At 41.9% G+C, this 12,840-nt stretch overlaps 1 protein-coding gene across 2 annotated transcripts; it reads right to left on the bottom strand.

Moving 5' to 3' along the window:
• Nucleotides 1-876: 876 nt before the first annotated feature.
• pax6b (paired box 6b) lies at nt 877-11,653 on the bottom strand. 2 transcript variants are annotated; one of them, XM_008287092.1, is made up of 11 exons: nt 11,641-11,653; nt 8,033-8,163; nt 7,665-7,700; nt 7,365-7,580; nt 6,779-6,944; nt 3,473-3,631; nt 3,170-3,252; nt 2,913-3,063; nt 2,195-2,307; nt 1,755-1,896; nt 877-1,003 (listed from the first exon to the last, which is right to left on the bottom strand). In XM_008287092.1, exons 1-11 carry the CDS (start codon nt 11,651-11,653, stop codon nt 918-920), a joined length of 1,296 nt encoding a protein of 431 aa, XP_008285314.1. In that variant the 3' UTR covers nt 877-917. The 2 variants fall into 2 exon arrangements, with proteins under 2 accessions (XP_008285314.1, XP_008285313.1); XM_008287091.1 differs by lacking the exon at nt 7,665-7,700.
• Nucleotides 11,654-12,840: the final 1,187 nt, after the last annotated feature.

Raw genomic sequence — 12,840 nt, 5'->3', positions numbered from 1 at the left:
CCACATTTAATGTTCTCCGTTGTAAATCTAGAGTCAATCCAACCACCGAAGCAAGAGGTCCAAGTTCCCGTTGCGTGTCGCGCCGTCTTTTTGCACGCTTGGAGCTGTTGATAGTGATCCGTGTCTAATAAGCCGGCAAAGGCAGGCCCACGACAGAGGAGCCAAGACCACAGCCTCAGTGGGTGGATCGAGTTTGAGTTTCCTCTGCTAAATATCCATTCGTAAGAAATAAGACCAATAAATAGTTGCTTTTTTTTTTTTTTCTGACACAGTAAGAGTCTTCCCTCCAGCTTTTCGTCTTTAATGATATGCAACAGCGTCCAGAGACCATGCAAAGCCTGGTAGAAAGTCTCGATATAAGCAGATTAAAAGATAGTCATGGCAGAATCTCTCAGGTTCTCCTCTCTCAAACAAACGCAAGACCAACATGGTTTTCTAGCAGTCCATCTATCAGTACTTGATCTTGGTTTTTCATATTAACATACAAATGGCCATTTACAAACACACCAGAGAAAAAAAGGAAACAATGACTGAAGTTGGAAATAGAAAAAAAAAAAAAAACAGATAAGTTTTTTGTTCCATAAAAATTTAACACCGGGCACTTTACAGAGGTCCATTTTTTTTTCTGTCCTTTCCATCGTTGTTCTCTCTCTTCCAAGTCCTCGTTTGAATGTGCCTAGAGCTACATAACAGCACACTGTCCCACTGGAAAAACAAAGCCCAGACGTCCCAAGGCTCTCCCAGAGTCTCTCTCTTTCGTTCCTTCCTTCCTTCCTTCCTTTCCTCTCCTCTCCTGTCTGTTGCCTCTTCTCAACCCTCTCTCGCCGTCTCTACTCTCCTGTGCCGTGTATGTGTGAGGAGCACTGCCGGAGGGCGATGGTGGAGTGGGTGGTTACAAGGTGAAGTAGCTCTTCTCTCTACTGTAGTCTTGACCAGTACTGAGACATGTCAGGCTCGCTCCCTGGGACTTGGACAGGGACAGACACTCCAGGAGAGATGAGTCCTGCAGAGACAAAAAGAGAAAGACATGAGCGCACAAACAAAACAGAAACAACCAAAAGAAAAGACAAGAAAGAAAGAAAAAAAGAAAAGCCCCAGAAGTCTACATGCCAAATTAGATGCACCATGCACAGTCAGTGTGACAGCTAACACGGGTTAGCCTTATAGCACAGAGCATTGTGCTTTAAATGCTTGCAAATAGGTGGACGAGCACGAGGCCGCAATGAGTCACAATGCTCTGCACACGGTTGCTCAGTAAAATGCTTGCAAGCTCGATAAATTGAGGCTTTGGCAATGGCATTTAAACAGAGAGAGTACAACAGCAAATGAATCAAATTAATTAGCAATTTAGCACAGAGGAAATGTGGTTATGCATGATTAACTCTTCATGACTATAACCGGTATATATGGCTCTCAGTAACAGCATCCTAATGGGGTGGAACTAAACTATGGGCTGGAGTCGTGGGATTGACATGATGGCCTAGAGTGGCGATGAAATGAGCTTTTTTTTTTTTTTTTCCATGCAACTGCAGAGAGAAAATGATATGGGATGTAGAGATATTGATTCTCAAGACACTGAAGCCATGAAGTTTCTCAAGTAGACGGAAAGGAAAGGGAGAGTTGCCGTGAAAGATCATGAATCAGAGATGGCTATGTAGTACCCCCTGATTAAAGGAAAGGTGGCAGATATCTCAAAGACTGTTTGCTCCTATTAATTCCCAAGCATGTTGGTAAACAATGAACTTTCTGCCTACCTGTTGAGGTGGTACCAGAAGTGGTCATTGATTGGCTGTTCATATGTGCCTGCATATGAGGGGGCGTGTATGTTTCGTAGCTCCGCCCGTTCACAGGCGGACTGGTAGGCAGCATGCAGGAATAAGAGGAGGTCTGGCTGGGCTATAGATGAGGAGAGAATGTTACATTAGCTTAGCCAACCATAGTTTTCAGCTCAGTAGTCTGTAAAGCTGCAGTTTAGTATGATTTTATTTTTGGAAATAATTCTTTTTAATATCAGGAAGCCATTATTCAGATTAAAAATATATGTAATTTAAAGGATTTTTTAAAAATTTAAAACATTTAAATTCATCATGGTATGTTTGATACCACTCTTATAATCACATCAATTATCAGAACATTCACATATTTTAAAAAAAAACATGGCTGTCTCACTGAATGGGAATTATCTTTTACTTACTTGCATAGGTAGATTATTTGCCATGGTGAAGCTGGGCATGGGGGGCAGCGCACTGTAGGTGTTTGTGAGTGCAGAGTCAGGTCTACCCAGCATTGACCCCGAGGTGAAAGACACTGAGAATGAAGAATGAAAATATGGTTTAAAAGAAAATAATAAAAAAAAAAATAAAAATCACACAAAAGTCCTCCCAAGTGTGAGAGATCATCTCATTAGTAGTGCGTGCGTGAGGCGACGTCTTTCTTTGACAGACTCATGGATAGGCCCGGACAGACTCTGTGTCTCAGGTGATTGACTTGTGAGCATGAGCCTTCAGCTCTCCCGGTGTGCCCTCGTGCCTGATTCGGTAATTACGCAGATAGTCAGCTGAGAAGTTTTGCTCAATCATCCATCAAAAGGAAAGCACCGGCGCTTCTCCGTGTGAACTAGAGCGCACAGCCACCGAGGCCTCTTTCCCCCGTTTTTATATGAATCCGCATGCTGTGATATAATAACGTTTAGTGATATTTCACATGGATCCTGTCTGACTTGAACCCATGGACAGCTATGTGTCGTTTTAGACATTATTTCAGCAGTGAAACTATGTGTTAGGCTAGTGTCACTAACTACTCCATGCCTGTGCGTAATTTTACGCAGCGTAAAATTTGACAAATTCTTTTTTTTAACATCAAGTTGTAATATTATTTGGAGGGATGGGTATGTGTGTGTGTGGTGGACCTACCCGGTGTGGTGGGCTGTGGGATGGCCTGGTAGACGCTGGTGCTGAAGCTGCTGCTGATGGGAATGTGACTGGAGGAGTTGTTGGCCTGCCGGCGCTGGTTCCGCAGCTTCTCCTCTCGCCTCCACTTTGCTCTTCTATTTGAGAACCATACCTGCGATGAAAATGACCTCGTTTTAGTTTTTTTTTCCGCGCAGACATTAAATTCGAGACAGCTTTTAAATACTTTTACACACAAAAAAAAAGTTGTGATCACTCACTTGTATTCTTGCTTCGGGCAGGTCGATTTTCGCTGCTAGTCTTTCTCGCGCGAAAACATCTGGATAGTGAGTTCTTTCAAATTCTGCAGTGCAAGAAATCAAAGTGTTAGGAAATAAGTGATAGATGAGGTGGACAGTGATAAATGTTTTGCAGGGCTTCAAGTGTAATAAATGTCTAAAACATTCAACTAGTGACGGTGAGAAACCGAGCAGCCTAACTGGTTTTCTTTAGTTTAATTACCAGACATTTGTTTAAACAGACAATTAATTATTAAATGTGTAAATTATTCTCAATTATCCGACCTTTTTCCAGTGCCTCGATTTGCTCCTGTGTGAAGGACGTGCGGTTTCTCTGTAGTTTCCTCTTGAGCTGCAGTCGCATCTGCGTCTCCTCTGAATCTTCTCCGTTCGAGCTGATGGAGTTTGTGTTTTCTCCTGCACCGTCTTGTTGTTGGCAGCCATCTGAGAGGGAAGAGGGGGAAAAAAAGAAAAGGAAAAAAAAAACACTTAATGGAAATATACATTCACTTAAGCTAATTGAATAATTAATTATCGGGCCTCATGTTGTATCAGCTTACAGCTAATTGTACAGACTGCGGTGCTACATCATTAATTAAAGCACCCATCATGCTTAATTTAATTCAAAATCGGAGGAATTATTGCAATTTCTTCTTAATGTTGCCAGATTACACACGACTGCCTGCGTGAAAGGGAACAATGTCAAATAAAATAAATAAAAGGAGAAAGAAAGGCTGCGCGGTTAGAACTGTTTATAAAATATTGTGGGAAAAACAGGCCGGCGAGGTAAGGTCCTGCGTACTTATCGCGTCCCAACAATGGCGTGTGTTCTCAAAAGGTTAAGAGAAATGTGACAAGATGTGGCGAGCCTCTTTTCAGAGCCTATGAAATGTATTAAAACCCCAAACTCTGTGCGCAACCCCCCTACTTCTTCTTCTCTCTTTTTTTTTTTTTTTTTTTAGAGGACAGAGCAGTGCCTCAATGGTCGTTCCCATATGGGCGTTGGCATCGCCATTGAGGTGACCACCAACTTTTGAATAGGAGAAGACGCTTTTCAGAATGATACAATGCCTTCAGGAGTAAGGGAAACCATTAAACTATGGACACAGGCAGGGACGAGCAGTGAGCCCTCGGTGGGTGTAATATATGGGAGGGGGGCTTTTGGAGGAGATGACAAAAGGATCCTCTCTCTCTGGAGGCGCACAGGCTATAGTACTTTGGCATTGTGCGCACGAGGATCCCAGTCAACAGAGCTTTGAGTCCAGTGTGTTAACCCTTATCCACTACCATCATTAATCACGTCCCCCGGCCAGCTACACGCCAGTCAGGATTTCTGTCTTCAATTGGAAACAAATGAGTGAGGAGAGAGCATGCAACCCCCTGAACAACCAAAATAAGGCCAATCTATTCACTGCTCCTGCTTGTCCGCGGTGGGCCCAAAGGCCCCTTCAGTTGCAGGGCGAGGCTTATCGACTAATGTCTGTCTTGTTGTTGGACATCATTATCACACCGAGAAGTTAATGCGAAATTAAGCAGCGGGTGCGTTGATAGAGGGAGGTTTATGTAATATCTCACTGAAGTCTGTCTGTCTGTCATGGGTGGAAGATGCATTTCAGTTTTTTTGTGCGCACAGGTTTGGTTTATGTGTTTTAATTGGAGAAGTGGAGCTGGAACAGGTGGAACTGGTCCTGCAAAAAAAAAAGCAAATCCGTGGTCCAACAAACGAAATATGGCAGTTACATTTTTTTTCTCCCCTCCACATCATTTCCTCCTGCTTTATGTTAGGCCTGGAAACATATTTAGCGCGTCTGCATGTGAAGAAGTCTCGGTTCAGTGAAGGAAACCTGATGCGACACTTTTCTTGACAATTTCCCTTTGCTGCATAATAGACAAAGTATTCTTCTATAGGCCAATAGTTTGTATCCACGCTATTTGTTTCTTCACTCCGGATAATCCATAAAAAGGAGTGAATGTGCAGCTATTATCCGTCTGCCAGACCCACTGACGCTGGGATGGGATTTGTTTTCTTTATAAAAGCGCTGGGAAATAAACTCATTCTTTAGTATCACGATGTCTCAGCCAGTGAGGCGGAAAAGCAGCAAAAAAAAAAAAAAGAGAGAGAGAGAGAGATACCGAACCAATTGCGGCACCTTTCAGCTGCTGAGACTGGATCAAAACACTCTTGAGAAACCGCTTAAAACTGAAAGAGAAAGTGAGAGACTAAATCCTATAGACGGGATTTAGAGCCATATAGCCAGCGACTGAGAATGAGAAAGAGATGAAAGACGAAATCGGTGCGGAGTTTTATTCGTGGCCTCTTTTGGATAGAGTTGTCTTCTTTTGGGGGCCCTGTCACTCTCCATGTAGCCTTTATATCTGCTTACTCGGCTGTCTGATGGAAAACATATTTTCGTTCCCCTGAGACAACTGCTTTACGCAAATACTTAAAAACACAATAAGCACATTAACATCTCATTACTCTTTATTATTATGATGATTAGTATTATTTAGAAATTCTAAATATAAATTTTAAAATAAGTAACATTAATAAGACAACATTATCTGTATGAGAGACCATCATATTTTTTTTATTTTTAATTTCATATGATTGAATAATAACAATAATAATAATAATAATTAGAATGAATTAGCTATTATTGTGTCTAAATTAATTTAATTTAATATAATCCTTTCCACTTTACTGCTTGTTGCCCCACGTGTCCAAAACGCTCATCAAACAAATGCAAATTTTTTTATTTGCTCCGACTGAATTCCAACACTTGCGCGTTCTGGCGCGCATGAATCAGACACAATGCTTCATCGTAATACTTGTTTAATGAGTGAGTGTTTAAAGAAGCAAAGCAAACCTTTAAAAAAAAGAAAAGAAAAGAAAAGAAAACAGTGGTGATTCTTGTAAGAAAATGTGCTCAGTGCTTTGGCCTTGCAGTAGGCCGAGAGGAAAAAAAACCCTCTGAAGTGGAACATTTCCACAGCAGCCTTACCATCTCCACACTCCTGCATGTTGCCATAATGAGAGACAAAGCCCTCTCTAATGAGCAATTACACGTAGTGCGGACCGTTCCCATAACCAATCATTGCGTGTGAAGGAAAACATTCCTTTGTACTAATATCCCCGCACACAGCCTCCCCGGCTCTGCCTCCCCATCAGGAGGGGAGGAAAAATGCAGGCTGTTGGATGGACACCTCTGCTGAAAGGACAAGCCGCTGTCACGCACATCCATGTCTGGGACAGTGGAGGCATTCAGACTGCATGCACGGCCTATGGCTTTCCTCTAATCGACAAGTCTTAATTGGGGGTCTTGTTCAGGGCATGCCAATACAATACCTTCCTGCAGACAGAGCCGTGGAGCGTAACCACTGGAATAGTGAGCTGCAAAACTATTCATCAATTTATGGTGACCTCTGCGGAGTTCACTTTTTATCCTGATGCATCCAGCTTCACATACTTTTTATTTCTTTTTTGAGGACCTGAGAATCTAAAATCAAAGCCTCCACCGATCCTTTTCTTTTGATTACAACCGTGCATGCGTCAAGGTGTCTTTATTGCCACCGTGTGATAATGAGGCTCACCTTGGTTGGGCTGCCCTGGCACTGATGTTCCGGGGTACCAGCCGGGCCGGGTCCCCCAAGTTCCTGTCTGACCGTTGAGCATTCTCAGCTTGTCATACATGCCATCTGCGCCCATCTGTTGCTTTTCACTAGCCAGGTTGCGAAGGACTCTGTTTATTGATGACACCTGAATGACAAATTACATATGATAAAAGTGAGGATTAGGATTTTTAGACGGAGGGAGCGCCGGCATCGGTGCGCCTCTGCATGCGGGTGTGCGCAAAAAAAAAAAAAAAAAAAAAGATGGAGGTGCGCACCGAGTTCACGGCACCACACATCGTAATCATAATAATAAATACACGGGAAGATTCCTGCAAGGCGCACAAATGGACAGCGAGCTTCTTCTAATTGAGTGTATGTTTGGGTGATCACATATGCGATGCGTAATGCGCGACCCCCCCACATACACACACACACTTTGAAACGCAGTGTATTTAATAAGACTGAATGGTTGAATGCCCATCTCCTTTTCCTCCAGTGCATGAGAAAAAAGTCACTTCATGTGGCAAATTAAATCATGCACACAACTTACAGTCAATACACTTACGCTGGGTATATTGTCGTTGGTGCAGATCCCCTCCGACAGAAGTCTGTCCCGGATCTCCCACGCGAAGATAGACGGACACTCCCGCTTGTACTGCGCGATTTTCGCGACCACCTCTGGAGTGGCGACCCTGGGCTTGCTGCCGCCTATTGCTCTCGGTCTTATGGAGCCAGTTTCATAATATCTACCCAGGATCTTGCTCACGCAGCCGTTGGATACCTGGATGGAAAACAAAAGACACAATTCACATACATTATTTACGACTATTAACGGAATTTCTAAGATGGCTCAAATAATTATCACCTTTTCACTGTCCAGCACTTGGACTTCATCATGGGTCTACAAACACAAAAAATATGCCTTGAATGGTATATTAGGCATTTATGCTTTATAATAGCAGGCAGATTACTTTCTTTAAATTTTGTCAGCCTTTTTTTTAAATTAATTTATTTTAATGTTTTAATTTTATTTATTTTTTTACATTTCCAGTAAAGAAATGATATTTTTTTTTACTAATGCAAACAGGAACTGTAAAAGGAAAACAAACCGTTCCATCTTCTCTATTTTGGCTTCATGATTTAATTATGAAAAGGTCATTTTGCATCCACTGAAAACAAAGTCTGCATAAACCTGTTTTCCGTTCATTAAAAACAAAGGACTGTGATTGTCACCTGCAGTATCCTGGAGATGTCGCAGGGTCGAGCACCACTGTGAGCAAGTTCAACTATTTTCTGCCTGGTGGAATCCGGCAGCGGTCTACCATTAACAAACACACCACCAAGCTGGTTTACGCCACTGTGACCTACATGGAGACAAAAGCATCGGAGTCATCACATCGTGTCATAACTCCAGTTGGAAGAAAAAAAAAGAAAAGAAAATTAAAAATAAAAAAAAATAGGCCTATGATAAAGTCAATGATTTTCATGTAATGGTGAGCAGAATGGTTGCAGCGTTCAGGAAAACCGGGTTAAAGATGCAACATGGAGACAGCAGAGTTCAAAAAAATTAACTGCTTGTTCTTTGTCAAAAGCATCTTAAATTGCACTGATGAGAGAATAATCCTAAGAAGCTGTTCCAGAGCTCCGCTTCTCTGAACATTGCGCAGCTATCCAGTAACGCATGCAGCAGCACATGGATTCAACGACAGCATCACGACCCAAAACATCTCAATGTGTTGTTATTATTTTTTTCTAATAATAAATCAAAAGCTTAGTCGCTCTTCTGCCGGGAGAAAACTCAACCAACCTTTTATCAAACCGGCAAACTTGGATATTAAAGCACCGTTATCCATCCCATCAAAAAAAAAAGAAGCAGCAGCTCCTCACTCCTCAACTGTCTTCCAAAAATAAAATAAAATAAAACAGCAACAGCGACAATCTCATAAAACACCACCGTGAAATAATGCCTTAAATTCATTCATAAGCATCGCCTTTGCAGGAAAGTGGCATTAAATCGCCAAACGCTTCCTTCAAAACACACCATAATTACGCACGAGTCAGACAGAGGCTGCTAAGACACTAGCTCCGAAATAGCTTCTTTTTTTTTTTTTTATGATTGCTTATCCTTTTTTAAAATGATTGCTTTTTTTGGGGGAAATTATCTCTAAACTGTTCTATGGCATCTCTCTTAAAAGCACAGAATAAAGCTCGCAAACCTGAAGCCAAATGGGAGAGTTGACTCCCCGGAGTGCCTGAGCTGCTCTCTGCTCCTCCGCTGCCTTCCCCTGCGCTGCCGCCCGGTACATTGACTCCGGGAGCAGAGGCTCCTTAGCAATAAATAAGCTCCAAATATAGAAGAGGGGGAAAATATGATGAGCCTGGCTGACATTTGTCTTTAAAATAAAGCTAGCTGCACGTCAAGTTTGAGCTTAATTTCTGGAAATAGGCGGAAGTCGCCTCGGATCATGCATGGGAGGCTAATTGAAAAGATCAGTTGGAGCACTTGTGGCAGGCATGTCACTTTATGACACCGCTCTGCTTTTGAAAATCGCATCGTCACGACAAATAGTAGCATGATAAAACGACCCTTTCTGTCTGCATTTGGATATCACTCAGACAAAATTGGACGCTACTCGTTTACCCTCCGAGGGAGACTTAGTTTTAAGGTGGCCAGGGGCTACGCGCGGTCACACAAACGAGGGCGCGCCTGGATTCTTAACATATTAAAAGTGACATGCAGTGTTTTTTTTTTTTTCTTTTCCTCCTTCTCTCCCCCCCTTGTTTGTATTTGACAACAAATGCTCACAGCCACTGCAGTCCTGTTGTGTGGAATCGGTGGGCGTCTTTACTCTGAAATGTGCCATATAGGACTGAGCTTTGAAAGCAGGTTTGATTTTATAGAAATGACCAACAACATAACAAGAAAGAAAGAAAGAAAGGAAGAAAGCAAAAGCAGGGAGGCTGTTTATACTCGAGTGAGAATCAACCTGTTTAACTGGGTGACAGATCCCCTTTTGGCCGCTATGTGTAATAATCTTCCAGCGTGGATCTGATTGATAGTAAATCCATTATCATCCCTCCTGCTCTTTGGTAATTCCAGGATTAAGTGGAATTAATAGACTTCTTACGCTGAAATTGGCCTCCCCACATTAAGCAGCGCTGCTCTGCGGGTTCTCCGGGGCTGCCCTCTGATTTACAACTGTCATATAAATCCTCCCTGATCGATAAAGCAGTCAGATAACGACATCACATTAAACAGAAAAAAAAAATCTAACTCTTCCTATAAGGTTAAGTCTTAATCATGGCACCAATTCCCTCAAGTGCCCAGAGTCGATCTCGCCCGCTGGCGCTGATTATGCGCCTTGTATTCTATTGCAAGTCGACTAATAGGAAAACATATGGTGTCAATTTGGACGCTCCCCACCATATACACCCAGGAGTTATTAGCACAAAAGCCAGCGAGGCCGTCGCGACCTTTAGACAACCCAAAGGGCCGGGCCCAATGATATCTCCTCGGCAATTCGCAGCAGACATCACACGCCAAAGCCAGGGGAGCATCCCATTAACATCAATCCGCAGCAAAAGCAGGAGCACCGGCTATTGTACACAGCTTTGATAAGGCTCTGTCAAGCTCTGGAATGGACAACTGGCAACAACCCTTCTCCAAAAAAAAGACAGAAAAAAAAAAACAGCCACCAGTTTGTTTTAAAAAATAAATACTTTTCCATCACTTTTTTTTTTTTTTACGCGCGTTTTTTTCTCACATCAAACAATCCAACCGTCACCTGAGAGTCCAACAGTGGATTCCAAACATGTTTAAAGGGACTAAAAAAAGAAATGCGCACAGATTACAGCACAGACACGTCATCAAGGTATATGGAGAATAATATAATAAAATTATTCCACACACCTTCATCACAGATGTCATACACCTCTTGTCCAGCAGCAAGAGAGAAAATGTTTCATGTTTATCCTTTTTGGTTTCAACACACACACACACACACCACACACACATACATACACACACTAGCAGGAATAAGACACATATTCAACTCATGGGCCACTTAAAAATAAAAGAAAAAAAAACAACACAAAAAGGCCTGCAAAAGCAACTTCATCTATTTATTTTTGATTATTTTTATTTGATTGGCACCCACGACAATATGCTTGTTAATATTTATCCTCGGCTCGGCCCTGCACCTTATAATATGAGCATTTTCTTCTTTTTTTTCCTGCTTCATGCTGTCTGTCCGTGAAGAATATGGACTAATCTACATAAGACATTATTGCTATTCCCTCATGTTTCATGCAGGGCTCTTCTCTACGCAGCTAATCTTGTATGCAGCCTGGCAGCCAGCTCTAATGCTAATGCAGACGGCTGTGCAATTATTTAATACCAACTCAAGCAGAAACAAAAATCTCCCTCTCAACCCAACCCCCTTTCTATTCTCTCCCCCCTCTTTCTCTCTCTCTCTCTCTCTGGAGAAGGACGACGTGTGATTAACTTGTTCAATAATAACTTCCCTACCTATCATTGCAAGAAAAATAATAAATTAACAGCAATGAAACGGCCATCAAATAAAACATCCTCCCCTCCCCTTGCACCTCAAAGTCATGCAAATATATCCCTGAATATACCAAATTTGATCAAGTGTTTCTTAAAGTCATTGCGCTAAAACAACAACCAGTGCAAAAATAAAAATAATAAAAAATAAAAAAAATGTCAGTGGGTGTTGCTTCCATTCAACCACATTAAAACTTGCGGTTGTAATCAAGAAGTTTCCAAAATTTAAAATAAAAAAAAGACAATCTATACATGTATAAATAAGAAAACAACTTACTGTTCTGCATCATTGAGGCTACGCCAGACTCCCACGTGGCTTGGTTGTGGTATTCTGAGCGTCACAAGGAAATAACACAAGTGGTTAGCATCATAAAAAACAAAAACAGGAATAAAAATGATTGTTATTTACAACATCTTTATCAAAAAAAAGTTTCTCATCTCGTTCGTTTTTTTTTTTTTCATTATGATTATATATTTTTTTTTGCGGATCTGTTTCTTAAACATAATAGATGCATCATGAATTTGAACATCCTCAGCAGTGTATGTATGGATTTTAATTAAACTTGCCTGGAAACAGAGTTGACTGTCCACTCTATAACAATTTAGTCAATCATCTGCCGTTTTCACTACTTAATGTCTCCCTATAGGACAAAGCAAAACAACACATTAGCACAGCCACAGCTACACTGGTGCACTTCATCCCTACTTCATTTTCTTTTCTTTTTTTTTTCCTCCTCTCTCTCTGGCCTACATTGACAATTAACCTAAATGTTGCTGCCAAGCAAATAAATTAAAATCGACGCGGGACAACATTCACGTTCATTATTTTTAACATCTCTCCCAGGCCTGTTTCTGAAAGCACCTGTCAAAATAAATTCTAACTAACAGCCTGCAGCCGTGATGTTGGGCCTCTTTTACAGCACTGTTCCTTTAAAAAGGGGCTTTTTTTTTTTTTTTGTCCTTGTTTTTTCTTTTTTTTTTTTTTTTTAAGTAGAAAGAAATCAGCTCTCATCGTCTCAGCAAGAGGCTTCTACAAGTTTTTTCTTTTTCTTTTTTAAGAAAATACTTGATATCCCTCCTCTAGTGGAGACTATCGGGGGGGAAACTGTACAGTGACACACGTTGTCTACTTCGCCTCACTGCTCTGCAAAAGTCCAGAGCAGGAGGGGGTACAAAGCTGGTGTACAAAGCCTGCTGGACTCCAACAATGCACCCCCTCTTCTGCCTCCATATACCTCAGACCCGGGGCGAAAACTCGGCCTCCGCGACTAGAAACACGCAGCTTCCCCACTAAACACACCAACAAGTTCAGATTAATACAAAGAGCCGGAGGCATGCATCCACCCCCTCCGGGACCATTCACACACACACACACACACACACATACACACACACACTCTCTCTCTCTTTTACGCACACACACACACGACCGTGACCCCGGTGCCGCCAGTGCGTGAATGTAGGTTTTGTTTGCCCT

The sequence above is a fragment of the Stegastes partitus genome, unplaced genomic scaffold, assembly GCF_000690725.1.
Source record: "Stegastes partitus isolate 25-593 unplaced genomic scaffold, Stegastes_partitus-1.0.2 Scaffold486, whole genome shotgun sequence".
NCBI classification, from domain to species: domain Eukaryota; kingdom Metazoa; phylum Chordata; class Actinopteri; family Pomacentridae; genus Stegastes; species Stegastes partitus.
The sequence above is the reverse complement of the archived record's forward strand: the minus strand, read 5'-3'. Positions and strand labels throughout refer to the sequence as shown.